Below are 17,202 nucleotides of genomic sequence, written 5' to 3' on the forward strand. Positions count from 1 at the left end.
GAACTCACCCGAATTCTCATACCGAACGCGAACTCACCCGAATTATCATATAGAACGCGAACTCACCCGTAACGTCGAACTTAACGCGAACTGACCTGGAACATCGAACCGAACAAGAACTGACCTGGAGTGTTGAACCATAGCGAAAGCGTTGAACCGAACCTTTAAAAGTTCTCTGTTTACTCCTCACCTCCTTTCAAGCCATCTGATTGCTTTATTTGTAAATGGAGACTTCTCATACATTTGACCCGAATTCATGGGTATGGGTCTCACCAAACCCACATAATACTTAAAAGGGTTATAACATCTCATCATATTAAAAATTAATCTCACCAAATATTTGATATGTAAATCCTTTATAAAATAGGGATATACTAAATATTAATTTCCTTTTTTTTAAAAAGATATTATATATAGTTAAGAAATAATTTTATAGTAAAAATTAAGCGGGCCATAGGTCTTATAAAATCCAGATATTTTTTAAACGAATTATAACATCTCATTTATTTGTGAAACTCTTTTATTATCAAACCCTGAGTATATTATTAAACTCCTTACAATAAATAAAACTAAAATCCAAAAAAAAGATATATAAATATTATAAACGAAAAATGTAAAACAATCCCGTAATACGGAGGATAAAAGCTAGTAAACTTAGAATTGTGAATAGGGGTGTTCAAGAAATCCAAAATACGAAAAAAACCGAAATTCGAACCGAAACCGAAACCCAAATAATATTCGGATCGATCCGAATATCTAATTCGGATATGGATTTCAAAAAATTTCGGATAGTTCGGACTATTCGGATATCCGAATAACTCGAAAATTTAACATGTTATTAGTGTATATAGCCAAGTCCATTAACATTTATAATAATTTTATAACCATAACTTCATTATTCATTCAATCAACCTAACCAAACACACCATAGATAAAAATGTCATAACACTTCATCGTTCGTTATACTTTCTAACACTACTTAACTTCCTTATTCTTGTATTGTTTTGTTTTATTTTCCAGTTTTATATGTTTATTTAACAAAACTTAAGTTTGTATATTTGTTATACGGATCATTCGGATAATTTCGGATGATCCGAATCCATCCGATTTCAATTCGGATCGAATTTCGGATAAGGTTCCAAAATTTTCAAATCCGAACAATCCGAACCAAATAACCCGTTATCTAATCCGATAAACACCCCTAATTGTGAATACTTATAAAATAATTAAATATGCTAAAAAAAACAAGAAAAGAAAATTACAGCTAGTTAAAACAAGAATGAAAACTAAAGAGATTTGAAGCAGAGTATATATAAATAAATATTCCCAGCAAGGTGATGTTTTAATAGAATGTCATTCGCAAATAACCGCAATGTAGAGATAATTTCTGTCGACATAATAACACATACATACTACGAATGTCACATCCTAAGACAGATTAAAAACTGTCATTCACCAACAGCAATGATTGGCAATCCCCTGGCAACACAAACAGTTTTGAGTGACATCAGTCAAAAAATAATTTACAGCATGCTGACCATTTTATAAAACAATTACCATCCTCCACGTCTTGAAAAATAATCATTGTCCAATGATACCGCGAGCGCCACGGTTACAGCTCTCTCCCACAGGGTTAACGGGCGCGCCACTTCAAATTCTTCAACCTAAAAAGCCATAATATCTATCAAACATACCCTAAATTTAAACACAAAATAAAACTCACCAATCAGACATACCTCTCTAGAAAGTTCTGTTACGCCTTCGTTAGCACTAGCACTCCCGAATCGGATTACATATTGACCCGCATCAGTAAACACCTGAATCGTTCACAAGTTGTTTTTTAAATATTATTATGTTCATAAAAATATTTGAAAACATCATAGTTGGTAAAAGGTAGGAACATATGACCTCAAAACCGAAACCTCGCCAGTCGCGATTAATCTCAGCCAGCACCTCATTGTTTATGCCCTTTAAGATAAATTCCCAGTGCCAAAACCCGGGATTATCGACCTCTGCAAATTGCTCGTTACTGCAAAAAAAATATATATATATAACTTTTCAAAATAGACATAATCGACAGAAATAATGAAAATAAATTTACCCCAAGTACAAATCATATCTCCTCCTCCATAGATGCCATCTTCTATGAACCACACCAACTACCTGAAATTCAATCGTATTATGAATTTGGTTTCCGGTTAGGTTCTTAACCGTATCCAAATTGTGAACCCGGTTTTCCATTCTATGAATCTCGCTTAGTATGGATAACCAAACGGAATTCAATTGAATAAACTGTATAATAACCAGCTTAATCGGATAACTGAAGCGAATAAAAATGGGTTTAATTGATTGCATTCAGTTCAGTTCGACACACTTCTAATTCAGATTGGTTCGGTTATCAGCTCCACAAATCTTGCTTATTTGGATAACTGAACCGAGTTCAATCGGATAAACTGAATAGTAAACGGTTTAATCAGATAACCAAACCGAAAAATCGATTTAATTGGCTGAATTCCGTTCGGTTACACACATACTCAATTTGGATTGGTTCGGTTATCGGTTAAAGCCAGAAATTCAAAACCGAATAGCCTAATGAACACCCCTAGTTTTACATGTATGATTATTTTAATCTCAATCTGCTATATTATATTGGCATACCTTTCCACCTACTTCTGCATAGATCGAGCTTGTTATCCACCAAAAGGGCCTTCGTACCTGGCAAAATGGGCATATCAGGTTGGTTCAAACAGGTTCTGGCAAAATGGGCAGATCAGATTGGTTCAAACGGGTACCGTCAAAATGGGCTCGGGTTAAAACGAGTCGTTTTAGAAAGGAAGTATCAAAACTGGTTCACCCGTTAGATTTGTTTTTATCAAGGCCAAGGCGACATAATACATTAATAATCAAAGAAATCTAAATAATACACACAAAGACATAGTAAAGCCAATAGAATAATGTATAATAAGCAACATAGAATAAAAGAATATATGCCTAATAGTCTTACCCTAAAAAGCTCGTTACCATACGCATCGGTTACAGTCACAACAAAAGGTCGCCTCAAACGAAGCAACTGAAAACAAATCAAGAGATTCATCAAATAATCATAATTAGCAACCAATATGCCCGTAAATGAACCGACCGTTCAATGAACCGTTCAGAGGGAAGTTTGTTTAATAACCAAGCAAACCTGAACAAAACTTTTTCATTTAGTTAAACAAACGAACATGAACACATGCCTTGTTCGTTCATTTATGTTCGCGAACGTTCATTTACATTCGTTTGTTTAATTTCATTTCTGTCTGTTAGTTTAAGTTCGTTAATATATTGATTTTAAGATTTTAGGCCCCTTAGAAATTAGTCCAGTTTTAATAACATTTTAGGCCAACACAATAATTGGTTTTTATCTCAGTTATGTTTGTTCATCAATTTTCGTTCGTTTACGTTTGAAAACCTTTCATTTATACTGGTAATGAACGAACAGAAAGGAACACGAACACACTCATTTTCTTAATGAATGAAGAACACGAACACACTCATTTTCTTAATGAATGAACGAACACAAACACGAAAACCGCGTTCGTTTAGTTGTTCGTGTTCAACTGTTTATTTGGTTTGGTTAAAAATAAACGAATGAACATAATTAGCAACCGATATGCAGATATATAACATACTTGTCTGGCAATGACATTGCTCTGCTCACGGATATAGCCTGCAGGCTGAAATGATAATATTATACACGCACGTTTCAAATTTACGTACTACAAAAAATAAAATGGATAAGGAAAATACCACTTGTGGGTTGCTGACATCAACTATTGCATATCTATTCTCCTGCAATGTAACACACAATCATTTTATACATATAAAGTACAAAACGATAAACAAAAATGCCATATTCTGATTATCTGTAACACAATGCTTTTACCTGCTCAAAACCAAATGTGAGATTAGCCCATTCTATGTCCCGAGTAATAAGCAAATTAGATCTTGACAGTAGAGGCGCAATCCAAGACTGAAAGAATAAATAAACGAAAATCATTCATATAGGCTTGTAAACAAATCAACGAACATGAACGGAGCATGTTTGTGTTTTGTGCGTTTAACATTAGCTGAACAAATGATTGAACACAGACAATTGGTAAAGAAAATGAATGTGTTTGTGTTTGTTCGTTAACAGTATAAACGAACGAACATGAATAGTAGAACAAACATCGGTTTCTTGCTCGCGTTCGTTCGTTAACAGTAAAAATGAACGAACATGAATATAAAACAAACATGGGTTTCTTGCTCTTGTTTGTTAAGAAAATTACGTGTTCGTGTTATTTCGTTAATGGTATAAACAAACGGTTCACGAACGTAAACAAACGAACATTGATGAACGGACCTAACTGAGATAAAACCATTTAAAGGTAAATGTGTACAACAATATGTTGGGCCTAAAAAGTTTATTAAAACTAGACTAAATTGTAATAGGCCTTAAAGTTCAAATGAATATATTAACGAACGTAAACAAACGAAATTTAAACAAGCCTGAAGTAACGAACATAAATGGATGCAAACGAATAGCCATAATAGATTATAAATGAACATACGAGACATGTGTTCATGTTTGTTTGTTGATTCATTTGAATAAACAAACTTCCCACCAAACGGTTTATGAACACTTGGTTAATTTACAGACCTAGTCCTAAATGCAAAGACCGAAAAGTTTCCTCAACTTACTTCTTCTGGTGAAGCATACTTCACCGACTCGGTAACAACGTGCCTGTAATCATAAGCTCCATTGTCAGTTACATGTAAACCTTCCAACGGTTGGTGTTTGGGCAGAGGGTCAACGGATTTTTGCTTCGTCTTCTCACGGGCCCTTATAATCTTGTGATCTTGAAGCCACAAGTGCACTCGAAAGTCTCTAGTCAAGTCGGGAGGCGTGTGGTCAAAAATCAAAGACGAGTTCACATAAGGGTAAGCGTTTGGTGGATGCAACAATGACCCGAGTGAGAGATTGGAAGTTGTTCTTTATCCAATTCATCGTTGAATTTGCTTCATTCAGTTTAGTTTAAAAGCAACATAAAAATGATAGATTCCGATTTTAGTTTTTGATCGAAGAAAGGAAGTCTGGTTCAATTGATTCAACCCAAGCAAGGGTGGGACATGTGTGAGTGAATGCATAGATTTTAAATTGGTGGAAACCAAGACTTAATAATGTCGTCGATGAGTTTTTAAGAGTTAGGGTTTTGGAAATACTGAATGAAGAAAAAGAAACCCTCCCTCCCTCCCTCCCCTCAAACTCAAAGCAAAGGCTGGCAGAAAGAAAGAATTGACCCACAGACAATACGAGCTATTAAATAAAAATGAGAAACAAACAAAGAATAGCTTGGTTTGATTTTTTTTTTAAGAGGATGGATATATTATTTTTATTACTATAATATAAACGACTGGATTGGATTACTTGATGAATTTTTATTTTTTAGTTCAGTTATCATAATAAACTTAATGTGAACCAATTGAACGCTAATTTTTTTTTGTTTTAATTTCGGTAACATAACAAACCTGAAAGAAACCGACCGAGTTCGCGCAGATTGCGGCCTTTTTTAAATCACATGACCGACAACACTCGGGTTTTACCAATGCTAAAGTTTACCGACCCCCCCCCCCTTAAATAAATAAAAAAAATTGGTCGTTGGTCCACCTCAATTTTTATACTTTTTTCGTTTTTTAGTTCCGGTACCATAATGCGCGTAACCAAAACCGACAGAATTCGTGTCACGTTACCTCCTCAATGCTCGGGACCACAACGCTTGGGTTTTACCACCGCCCCGGTTTGCCAATCAAATAAACATCGTCTTAAATATTTTGTTTTCTTATATGTTAATTTGACGAATTAATTTTTTGGATGTTAACGCTCAAATTTTACCAATGATATCTATATCGTGTAAGAAAAAATAATTGGATATGTATATTTATATATGGCCATCATTATCATTTATATAATAATAGATCATAATAATTAAATTATACCTTATTATTATATTAACTAGGAATTGTTGATGAACCATATTACCCTTTCTTGTTAATCAAGGGTTTCCTCTTGGGTGTATATAAATATATGGAGAAACTTATTAACATCATAAGAAAAACCTTAAACCTCACATAATAAATTCGTGACCCCTTTTATCTTCATATTTTCGGTTTCTCAAGAACTCTAATCCCCATCACTAATATACATCCCAATAGGGAACTCGACTAAGCTGACAATCATGTCGTCTGGATCATTATCATCAGCCGTGGCTACTCTCTCTGCTGTAACAGGTATGTTTTAGTTATAGGTTTATCATAACATTCATGTTTTCTATTACATACGTGAAGAACTGATCAACATGTCGTATCAGAGAGATGTTGATTAATCAGTAATTTATATTTTCCCTAAATCTGGATCTAAACCGGAAAACATAAACTAAAATCTGATAAACCCTAATTCTGCTTTTCATTATCATTAAATTTTTGAACTTATTGAAATCTGGTTGTATATAAACTGTTTAAAAATCTTATAACCAATTTCACATTAAAACCTGGTAAAAACTTAATGGTTTTTCAGTGGTGTTCTTTGTGTTCATCATGGGTTATTTGAAAATATTACATATTTTGGTTAAAATTCGGATTATTATTGTGTTTTTCATAAAATAATTGAATAAACAAAATCTTATTTTGTAAATTTTGAATAATTGTTGAGAATATAAATTTCAAAATTAAACAAATCTTGGAGATAAAATTAATCTCTAAGAATTTGAAACAAAATATTATTACCCTAAATAATTTGGATTTGAGTGCCCACCGAAATCTTGGTCAAACCAAGATCTCATAAAACCGAAATCTCATTAAAACCAAGATCTCATTAAAAACCGAAAACCCAATAAAAAAATCGAAAACTCAAGTGTTAACCGAGAACTCGTAATTTTTGATCCGCGTTAACAGTTGGTTTGTATTAATTAATTAATGTTTTTTAAGACACTTAAAATATAAATATATATTAATTAATTTTACAAAACATAGAAATGCTTAAACTTGAATAAATTGTTGATGTAAACTTCTGCCCAAAGGTATTACATCTAACATATCATTCAAGTTTTAATACAAGCCGTGTTAATTTAGTCTAACATGATTTAAATGCATCGCTTCTACCCAAAGGTGTAACATCTCGAGAAATACCCTATTTAAGTTTCGGATTAAAAACAACAATTTTGAAAATTAAAGGGGTTGGAAATAAAAATTTTAGTTTTCTAGACCCACCGCGCTACGCGATGGGTAGGATATGTTTAGCATCGCGCTACGTGATGATGTTTTCCAGAAAGTTACAAAAAGGGGGCGTCGCGCTGCGCGATGGTCCAGAAGGAAAGGGGTATCGCGCTACGCGATGACCCGGTTTAGTAACCTTGGAAGGGGGTTGTACGATTTGGCAAGTAAGAAAAATTAAGTCCACGTTTTATGGGACCATTTGAAGTGTTAGAACGAATCGATACTATAGCTTATCGCTTACGTTTATCAGAAGAAATGAAAAGTATACATGATACATTTCATGTTTCTAACTTACACAAGTGACTAGTCGATGAAACTTTAGCTATGCTTTTAAAAGATGATTGAATTAACAAAAAAAAATAATAAAATTTACGGAACAACCCTTACAAGTTGAGGATTTTCAAGCTAAGAAACTTAAACAACGGAAGCTAAAGTTAGTTAAGCCGATATGGAATTTCCAAAGAGGACCAGAATTTAATTGGGAGTTAGAATCGAAAATTACAAAGAAGTATCCACATCTGATCTAGCGAATCTCGAGGACGAGATTCATTTCAAGGTGGGGAGGATGTAACATCTCGAGAAATACCCTATTTAAGTTTCAGATTAAAAACAACAATTTTGAAAATTAAAGGGGCTGAAAATAAAAATTTTAGTTTTCTAGACCCATCGCGCTACGCGATGGGTAGGATATGTTTAGCATCGCGCTAAGCAATGATGTTTTCCAGAAAGTTACAAAAAGGGGGCGTCGCGCTGCGCGATGGTCCAGAAGGAAAGGGGGTATCACGCTACGCGATGACCCAGTTAAGTAACCCAGTCCACGTGTCCAACCACGTGTCAACATGTGGCACAATCTTACGTATTGCGGCGTCGCGCTACGCGATGGCCTATGGAAAGGCCCATCGCGCCACGCGATGGTGGGCAAAACTTTGCCTATAAAAGGGGGCTACGGGTTTGAAGCATTCACATCCCAAAAACACCTTTCTTCACACATACACAACCTTGGGAGGTGTGCCCGACCATTATAAGGTTCCGTGGTCCTGATTTCTCGTAATTCGTGCAAGAACTGGAGTTTTAACGATCCGTAGATGTGTTAAGCGAGCTGGAAGCGAGATCCTGACGATTTAGGTTTCAATAAGTGATAAGGGAGTAGAAATGCTGCCCGTGCAAAACTTAGGCAATTAAAATACCCGCATGAGGTAGGTGTTCTGCTTAAGTTATTATTTTATAAAGGCTTAGACTATGGTCGGAAGTATAGCCTGAACCTTGATTACTGATAACCTTGATTACTGATAAGCATAGTATACCTTTTTATAAGTAAAGGTTATAGTCAAAGTATTGTTTTCTTTGTGATTAAGAAATGTGAGGAATAAAATAATATTTCTCTATGATTAAGAAATGTATGCAAAGGTTATAGTTAAAATAAAGTTTCTTCTTGAAGAAGAAACCCAATATAGATGTTTCTTCCTGGAGAAGAAACATAGTATATGATTAATGAATAGACAAATGGACTAAAGGTCCAAATGTTTTAAAGAAATGATTGTCAAGGTTAAGCTATACGAAACAGACTATAGGTTTGAAGCTAGATCATTGATCTAGGTATTTATACAAAGGTTGTTCTCGTACTATAGGTCCGAGATAGAAAGAATGCATAAATCAGAAAGATACACTGATCAAGAACAAAGGTGAATACGTCCAAACCTTTTTATAGCGTGAAATATGTTATGACGTGAATACGTCCAAACCTTTTTATAGCGTGAAATATGTTATGACGTGAATACGTCCAAACCTTTTTTATAGTGTGAAATGTTTTATGACGTGAATACGTCTATGTACTGTATATTTTGAAAAGATATTTACTCTTTGAAACTATGGACTGTTATCCATATGTAAAAGAGTTATGGAAATATTTGCATGAGGGTTGGTTCAAATCCTCTAAAACGTTTTGATACAAGCTAAACACTCAGACTAAAATACACATGTGTCTGGATCCATACATATATGATTTGTAGTGGGCACACTACAAATATACTGACCATGAGGCAAGTGACTGTCTCTAGGGCGAGTGAAGTCCGATTATGTGGTCTATTGGTATTTTTATTTCCGATGAGATGGGATGAGGCCCACTGAGTCATTGAACACTATTGGTGTTATATCATAACGAAGGTGATTTTGTATATGATTATATTATGATGAATTATGGAAATCTTTTTATTGAGTCAGCGTTATTTACCAGCACATAGCTGACGTATTTTTCCCCCACATTTCAGGGAAACAGTAAAGTTAGAACAGACAAGCAAGCCAAATTAAAAGATTGGGGACATAGTCATTAGAGGTGATCTGATGGCTCATATGTTTTAATTAAAATTTTTGTGAAGAATCATATTTTAAAATGGCAGGTATTTGAAATATCAAAACGGGTAATAAATTCCCGAGATTTCATTATAATAATATTTTATGACTTCCGCTAAAAGAACGTAACTCTGATATATTTGCAAAACAGGTACCAACTATTGGTCATACGCCTAGGCCCTAGGCCGGGGTGTGACAAAAGGTGACGTGTTACATTTAAATCAAGCAAAACTAACTTGTGCATAAGTAAATTGATTGTTTCACTTCTGCCCAAAGGTAATGTGTTACAATTGTTTTGCACATATATTTAAATAAAATTTAATTCTGCTCAAAGGTGATTTATTTTTTATTTAAGTAGAACTTTTAACTAAAGTAGTCTATCAGTTTGATGTTAATAATAGACATATCACCTCTTCAATAAAACATAATGATCATCACATTAATGATCCTTCATTAATCAATGATCATAAAATTTAATCTGTCTTACTTAATTATCCCATAACATTACTTACTATGATTTCCTTCTATAAATTAGTATCGCATCCAAAGCATCCACTATAATCTTAAAACACAATATTAGTTTTGCCTCATAAAGAGTTTCAATAGCATTTAGCTCTTCTCAATTTTATTATCTCTCAAGACATTATATGACTATCTTACTGTTCTTTCTAATAACAATTATTCTATTGAAAACTAGAGCATAACATATGGAATGAGTCAATCATAATGTCTTTTATGATAATCAAGAACTTATTTAAATAAATGCTATCACAAAAGTTATTCAGATTTAGTATTTCCTAAGACTAATCTATTTTCTGTGAAATAATCAAATAACTTCTTAGAAAATAACTTCTTAGATACATGCAGTCCTTAAAATTCTAACTATAGGGTTAAATGGCATTACTGAATACATCATAATATACAATATCATGACATGAACCATAAAATTAAGGGCTCACACATAAGTACAATTTTCCAGTACATTAAATACTAAAATTTTTCAATAGTACAATTTGGTGCCTTAAGAATCAACTATAACACTCAAAAGTACCAAAGGAAAATGAGTGTGTTGATTAGCAACATATGTACAAGAAAAGAAATATCTAGTACTGGAAAGTAAGATTTTATTCAACTCACTACCACTAAAACCTGAAAGAGGATAATTCTAAGGTTCTGTTTTGGTTAAAAATCGGGCTAAGGATCAATGAACCAAATTCGTATGTGAGGATTGGTGCAAAAGTCAACAGAATAACCAAAGTAACGATTATAGGTAATGAACACGAAGATTTATACGAGGAAAAACCCTTGGTAACTAGTATCCCGCCGGCACAAAAACCTCGGGTAGTGAAAACTATCACTACCAATTATATTGAACTAAAAAAGATTACAAATGGTGGAACAATAGCTGATCGTGATTACAGGGTGTTTTTGCTAAGAGTTCTAAGTGTGCTTGAGTGTTGTGTATTGTGTTTGATCAGCTAGGGTTCAGTATATAAATACAAAGATCATAACGTAAACTAACTAACTAACTCCTATAATTCCGGCCACGTTTGTTTACTCCTTCAACCTGACCGTTTACGAGCTTGGACGAGAGGGGAGGACCAGGTAAAACACTTCGTCCGTAAGAATAGGAGTTTCCAGTAGTCACGTGTTTTATCTGCAAAAAATAGATTAGAATATAATTGAAATTGAGTGATGAGGATCCTTGAACCACTAAGGATCCTTAGTCCCGCTGATTGTTGCTTATGACACTTAATTTCCGAGGATCAAAGATCCTGGTCCCAACAGGTTCATAGACAAAGTACAAGTATAACTTTTAGCTTTAAGTTCTCTAAGTAGAAGCCTCACTGCAAATACATGTCATTATACTAGGCTTAAGCAACGAGATTTTCCACAATTGAAAAGAACTGTTGGCTAAAATCAGTAGTCACATATTCATGATATTTAAGTCTACTAATCCTAATATTCCAATTAACACATGTGAGTCTAGTTCTATACATTTTCCTTACAAAAATCAACAATTAACGAACATGAGTGTTATTGACAAATGTAAATGTTAAGGCTATTACATCCATAATAAACTGTCCTCTGCTTACGGTTTATGATACCTTACAAAATTCTGGAGATTATTCAGAACTCAGTATGTATACTTAAGCTACATTATGATAGTTGTGAGATTTGCCTAGCTAACAAAAGGTCACCCTTATCTTAAACTCTCATATTATTTGTTATCAATATTTGGATAGAACTAGATGATACTATACACTTTCACAACTTTTGTTATCATGCAAATGTGAACTTAACAAAAGACAAATGAGACCAGTAAATGTCATCCATTGAAACCAAAATTTCATGAGAAATCATGACATGGTTGACGAGGCTGATTTTTCATCTAATTTCATTCTAAGTGATTTGAAAATCATGCGTTAGATGACTTAAACATCACTAGGCTTAAGGAATACGTATGGGTCCACCGGAAGTTATATTTCAGTGACATTCGTGGAACTTATTCCAAATGGAATATTTAGACATAATTTATCATTTAACGATTGTTTGCTTGTATCTAATCTATCTTCTATGGTCCACGGTCTTATAGAGATCTATTCATATATACTTAATTTAATATGATTTCTTCTAAATATGTCCCTAAGTTTCTTATGACATATGGACGCTAAGGAAATCAAATCAATTCTAACGTATGAATGAAAAGTTCCTACGTCATGTACATCATTGAAACTTCTCATGTAGCTTTCCAAGAGATTCGAAGATTAGTGGGAGCATTAAGTGTCTTAATCATAACTTGCAAGATTTGCAAAAGGTGGAGAGTGAAAACTTGATATTAACTCAATTACACCTCTTGTATAAGACATTGCTCCATCACAAAACTGTTTCATCATAACTTATCTCCTTAGAATTCAATACTACTCTTACAGAAAGTTTCATTGTTACTTAAATTTAGGCATATTCAGATTTCTTACTAAACTAATCCTCACCAAGAGAAACTGCAACCATTTATATTATTAACTTGTTTCTTTATTAGAATCTATTGGTCTTTAAATATTGACCTTAAGCATGCCAATTTCCTAAAGGTTTCTAAGGTCAGTGGGAGAAGTAAAAGCCCTTATAATGACTTGTCAGAGGTATAAGAGGCAGGGGGAGGAGAGTCACTAAATTTTACTCCGAATTTAACTCCTATTACACCTCTTGTACACCATACTGCACCAACTCTTACACACTTAGAATCCTGAAAATGAAAGCAACCTAAACAAGAGCTAATCCATAAAACTGAAACTTCTAATAAACCCAATAATTAATTTAGGGGGTCATCTAGGTTTTAAAAACCTGCTGACTTTGATGATTATATAACCTTCTTAACTAAATTTGAAATAGATTATGAAAGTTTACTGATCCTACATTTTCTAATTAAACCATTAATATCAATCAATCTTCTGAATAGAATAAAGCTATTATTAGATATCTAAATTAAATTTTATAAGTCAGAATAATGTTTGGGATTTGGTTGAATCACCTAAGAGTGTTCATAACTAAACTAAATCCTAATATAACGTTAAGACACTAAGAAGCATGATTGATCATTAAAGGTTATATTCAAGAGGGAATAATCATCAAAGAATCTTCTTACCCATATTACAAAAGATTTTTTTGAGGATTATCATTGTTCAAGTAGCTTATAACATTTAAAAGCTACATTACATGAACATTGAAACAACTATTCCTAACTACTGACTTGCATATTTACATGTTCATAAAGCAACTTGAAGTTCTCAACTGAAGGTAAAAGAACACTTGGTCTGTAAGTCAATATAATCCATGTATGGGTTAATTCAAACATCAAAATGTGATGAAACCTTTATACAATAATTTTCATCAACAACTAAGTGGATCAATGTACCTACCTCAAGATGAGTGGGAGCAACTAAAAACAAACTTGTCCTTATATAGATGACATTCTTTTGTCAAACATATGTTACATAAGTCTAAGTATTGTTTATACATACTTTGATATGATAGATGTAACATCCACAAAATTTCGGTCCAAATTTGACAAATTATAAAGATGAAGGATGACACGAGGTCGAAGACTCGCGCAAAAATAAACCAAATACAACTAATTAGATAGTGTAAATGGGTGTCGAACATGAAGAGTTTGTGGAATATGCGTTACTGAGTAGCTTAAAATTAAACTAATATAAATGTAAATGACAGGAAGTAATTTTCAAGTTGGTTTTTTTATTAGATTTTAAGAACTAAATTAGCTAATACGAAAGTTGTAAACAATTGATCGAACAAGTATTTCTCTTGGAATTCGGGTTATCACGCAACACTCTTGATAAGGTTCAATGGATAAATCATAATATCTTGATTTTTTGTAAATGTGATTATTTGTGATTAATCAAGAACTAAGTACTCGGATTACTAGAACGCGAGGTTGTTACTTGTTAATCAATCAATATGTTCTTAACCCTAATTCCTTCTACTAAATCTCAATTGTCAATGACACCAAGAACGTATAGAACGAAACTAGGTTTAACATCAACAATTAGATAACCAATCCAATTCAAGAACAATATACATAAGTGTATCGTGAATAACCTTACATCCAAGAGAAACACCAAAGGATTTAGCCACACATGATTGACATCATTGATTCAATCTTTAATCCAAAAGCAATCAAAGATTATAGTGTTAATCTTCAATTAAAATCACCCAAAATATTGTTTTTCAAGGCACCAAAATCACCCACACAAATGTCTAGATCGGAATATCTTGAAAAGGATCTCAAATGCCCATTATAACATCAAATTGGAGTTGTAACCGTCACCAGCGTGCAGGCCCCACCGTAAGCTACGGTGGCCACCGTAGCTTACGGTGGATTTGAAAACCACTACGGTAGGTTCTAACTGTTTACGGTAGGAAGCTACGGTGGAACCCTACCGTAGCTTACGGTGGCTACCATAAGCTACGGTAGCCTCAGCTCCAACACACTTGATCTTCTTTGACTTGTTGACTGCCATCGCCAACTCTCGAGTCCTTTGCTCCTCTCCATCATAGTTCACTTGAATCGCCATTTTTAGAACTTGTACCTACAAACGCACGACATAGTGTAGTAATCCAAATTCATGAAATTAAACATAAACACATACGTTTTAACTAGAAATACTACGCTTAAGGGTGGTTCTACAATCCACCCCGTCACATTCCCACACTTCAATGTTGCTTGCCCTCAAGCAACTCATCAAACCAATTGTTTTTAAAACACCACCTCCACACAAACCACAAGCCCGGCTCGATCAAGGTCCTGAGTCATACCCTATTCCCACATAATCAGAGGTTTGCACTAGCTTACTTGATATTATATTTTAAAACATAGAATTCTAGTCAACCTTAATGTGCTTTCGGTCTTTACTCGCACATAACACACCGTCACTCATTAACTCACTTATCGGTGACCGTTCCAAATATCACAATCATACTCTATTCTCATCGCATACGCTTGTACCACCGTCAAATCTCCACCTAATCATGCTTTAACATAAATGCAAATCAAGAGGTCTTAAACGGGTTGTAATGAGGCTAGGGGTAAAGGTGTGGAATGTGGATATTGGAAGTGGCTCAAATGATCCGACCTGGCTTGTTACATCAAAACTAAATTAAACAGTAAAACACACTACTATATACATAACAGTTTTCATCACTAACTCGAACCACAAGGCTTTGAACAATGCCTCAACTTTTCCTTGTCTTTTTTTTTTTCATCAATTTTTTTTTCAAACTTGCATAAACAATTAACCACTACTCTCTATTGATTACTGACAAAACAACTACAATTACAAAGAACAACCTACTAAGCCGGATCGTCTCACTAATACATCGGGGTTAGATCAAATAAAAGAATAGGTCCAATAAAGTTTTCCAAAGGAACCAACCCCCCTCCCCTCTCATTATCCACGCTCATATATGTAATTTATGAGGCCCAACCCCCAAAACCCACACTCACACTCACCCGAGACGAGGTTTTAACCTAAGTGCCTCAATCACTTTTACATTTATGCTAAGCTAAGGTCTTGAGGTGCATTGGTGGCACAAGTTCTAACGGAGAATAACCATTCCGTCACCGCTCTTCGTTTTCCCAATACCCCAGTGACTGTGGGCATGTTATGTGATTAGATAAACCGAAAGCATGCTAACCTTGCCTAGATTACTACTCGACCACACTTTTAACATAGCTAAGCAAACTTGATTTTTAGGGGAATTATGACCATGACAGGGAACTAAAACTTTGCCCCAACAATCTTACCACTTTTTCGGTGTTTTTTTTTCAATTTTTTTTATTATATTATTATTTTTTATTTTCATCCTTCCTTCCCACACTTGAGATACATTGTCCTCAATGTAGGGTATTTAGGGTAACAAAAACACCACCACAAGCACGACCCTTAAATTCCAACTTGTCATTACTCCACCCAACCTCCCAAGAGCCAAACATAAACAGAAAAATATGATACAAAAATGTACAAGAGGACACCCGATTTGTTGCCGACGCAGCTCAATAGTAACGTGGTTGCGGTGGTCCAAAGATGGACGTCATCACGTCCGTGAATTCACCGAAACCAAATGCCCCCTGATCCTCTCCACCAGCTTGACCTTCTCCTTGAGTTTGATGCGGGTTCACCCATTTGGAATGATGCAATGGCGGCATGGGATAATTCACCATATCGTCGTATGGTGGCAATGTGGTGTAGTCGACGATCGGTGGGTCAGCCACCACAGGTTGACCAGAATGCCACGCTTCATGCATTCTCCTTTGACGGTCATCCTCATACCGATGATTAATTTCTCTTTGCTCAGCACAAGCGTGGGTCCGGTTCCACACTTCTTGGTGATCATACATTTTCTTTTGGGCCCGTTCCATGCTCGCGCCCATGAAATTTTGGTGATCAAATAATGTCTGAGTTGTCTCGGCCCAATTATAGTAGTGTGTTGGATTGGTGTTGAATATTACATCCTGCATGCTGCCATGGTGTGCCCAATTTGGGTCGAATGTTTGCCTCGAATAATCAAATGGTAAGGCACTTCCCCGTCCCCGTCCTTGCGCACTTGAATTACCACCTACTCCTTCACTTTCCATCGCAACCCGCTCACCTGGTTCATCATCATAATCATCCTCTCCACTCTCTCCCTCTTCATCATCACTCTCACTTTCATCTTCTTCTCCCGGTTGCAAAGGTCGCGCATCAACCTTCAATGCCCTCCATCTCTGTCCCTCACTTTTCAACATATGGTACCTGTCACTTGCTCGGTATTCCCAACCAACCCCCAACTTTGTCACATCGAATGACTTGTGTTTCTTCCCAAATCCAATATCATTATCTCCAATAACACCAAACCGCATCAACAATGCGGTAATCAACCGATAATGTGGAATAATCTTCCTACTCACATTATTCCGGCTTATCCAAATATTGTTAAGTACTATTTACCGGAATGAAACAAGTGGTCCTCCATGCATCAAAGAATATAGAATCGGGACATCGGGAT

General features: G+C 34.9%; 1 protein-coding gene across 1 annotated transcript; it reads right to left on the minus strand.

Annotated features, from left to right (window-relative positions):
• Window positions 1-1,448: 1,448 nt before the first annotated feature.
• On the minus strand, window positions 1,449-14,732 carry LOC143609622 (altered inheritance rate of mitochondria protein 25-like). Its single transcript, XM_077084330.1, has 13 exons — window positions 14,609-14,732; window positions 6,225-6,300; window positions 4,723-5,014; window positions 3,926-4,012; window positions 3,790-3,831; window positions 3,672-3,716; window positions 3,005-3,070; window positions 2,659-2,715; window positions 2,102-2,163; window positions 1,909-2,029; window positions 1,737-1,817; window positions 1,558-1,664; window positions 1,449-1,479 (listed from the first exon to the last, which is right to left on the minus strand). The coding sequence occupies exons 1-13, from the start codon at window positions 14,730-14,732 to the stop codon at window positions 1,449-1,451; spliced, it is 1,191 nt and encodes a 396-aa protein (XP_076940445.1).
• Window positions 14,733-17,202: the final 2,470 nt, after the last annotated feature.

Source organism: Bidens hawaiensis, unplaced genomic scaffold (assembly GCF_021521415.1).
Source record: "Bidens hawaiensis isolate Kalapana, Puna unplaced genomic scaffold, B.hawaiensis_p1.1 tig00006688_1, whole genome shotgun sequence".
Classification (NCBI taxonomy): domain Eukaryota; kingdom Viridiplantae; phylum Streptophyta; class Magnoliopsida; order Asterales; family Asteraceae; genus Bidens; species Bidens hawaiensis.

Coding starts and splice junctions, on each gene's coding strand:
- LOC143609622 (XM_077084330.1), bottom strand. CDS start 14,732: ATGGCGATTCAAGTGAACTATGATGGAGAGGAGCAAAGGACTCGAGAG. Junction 2,030..2,101: donor AGATATGATTTGTACTTGGG/GTAAATTTATTT, acceptor TTTTTTTTGCAG/TAACGAGCAATTTGCAGAGG. Junction 1,818..1,908: donor GGCGAGGTTTCGGTTTTGAG/GTCATATGTTCC, acceptor TGAACGATTCAG/GTGTTTACTGATGCGGGTCA.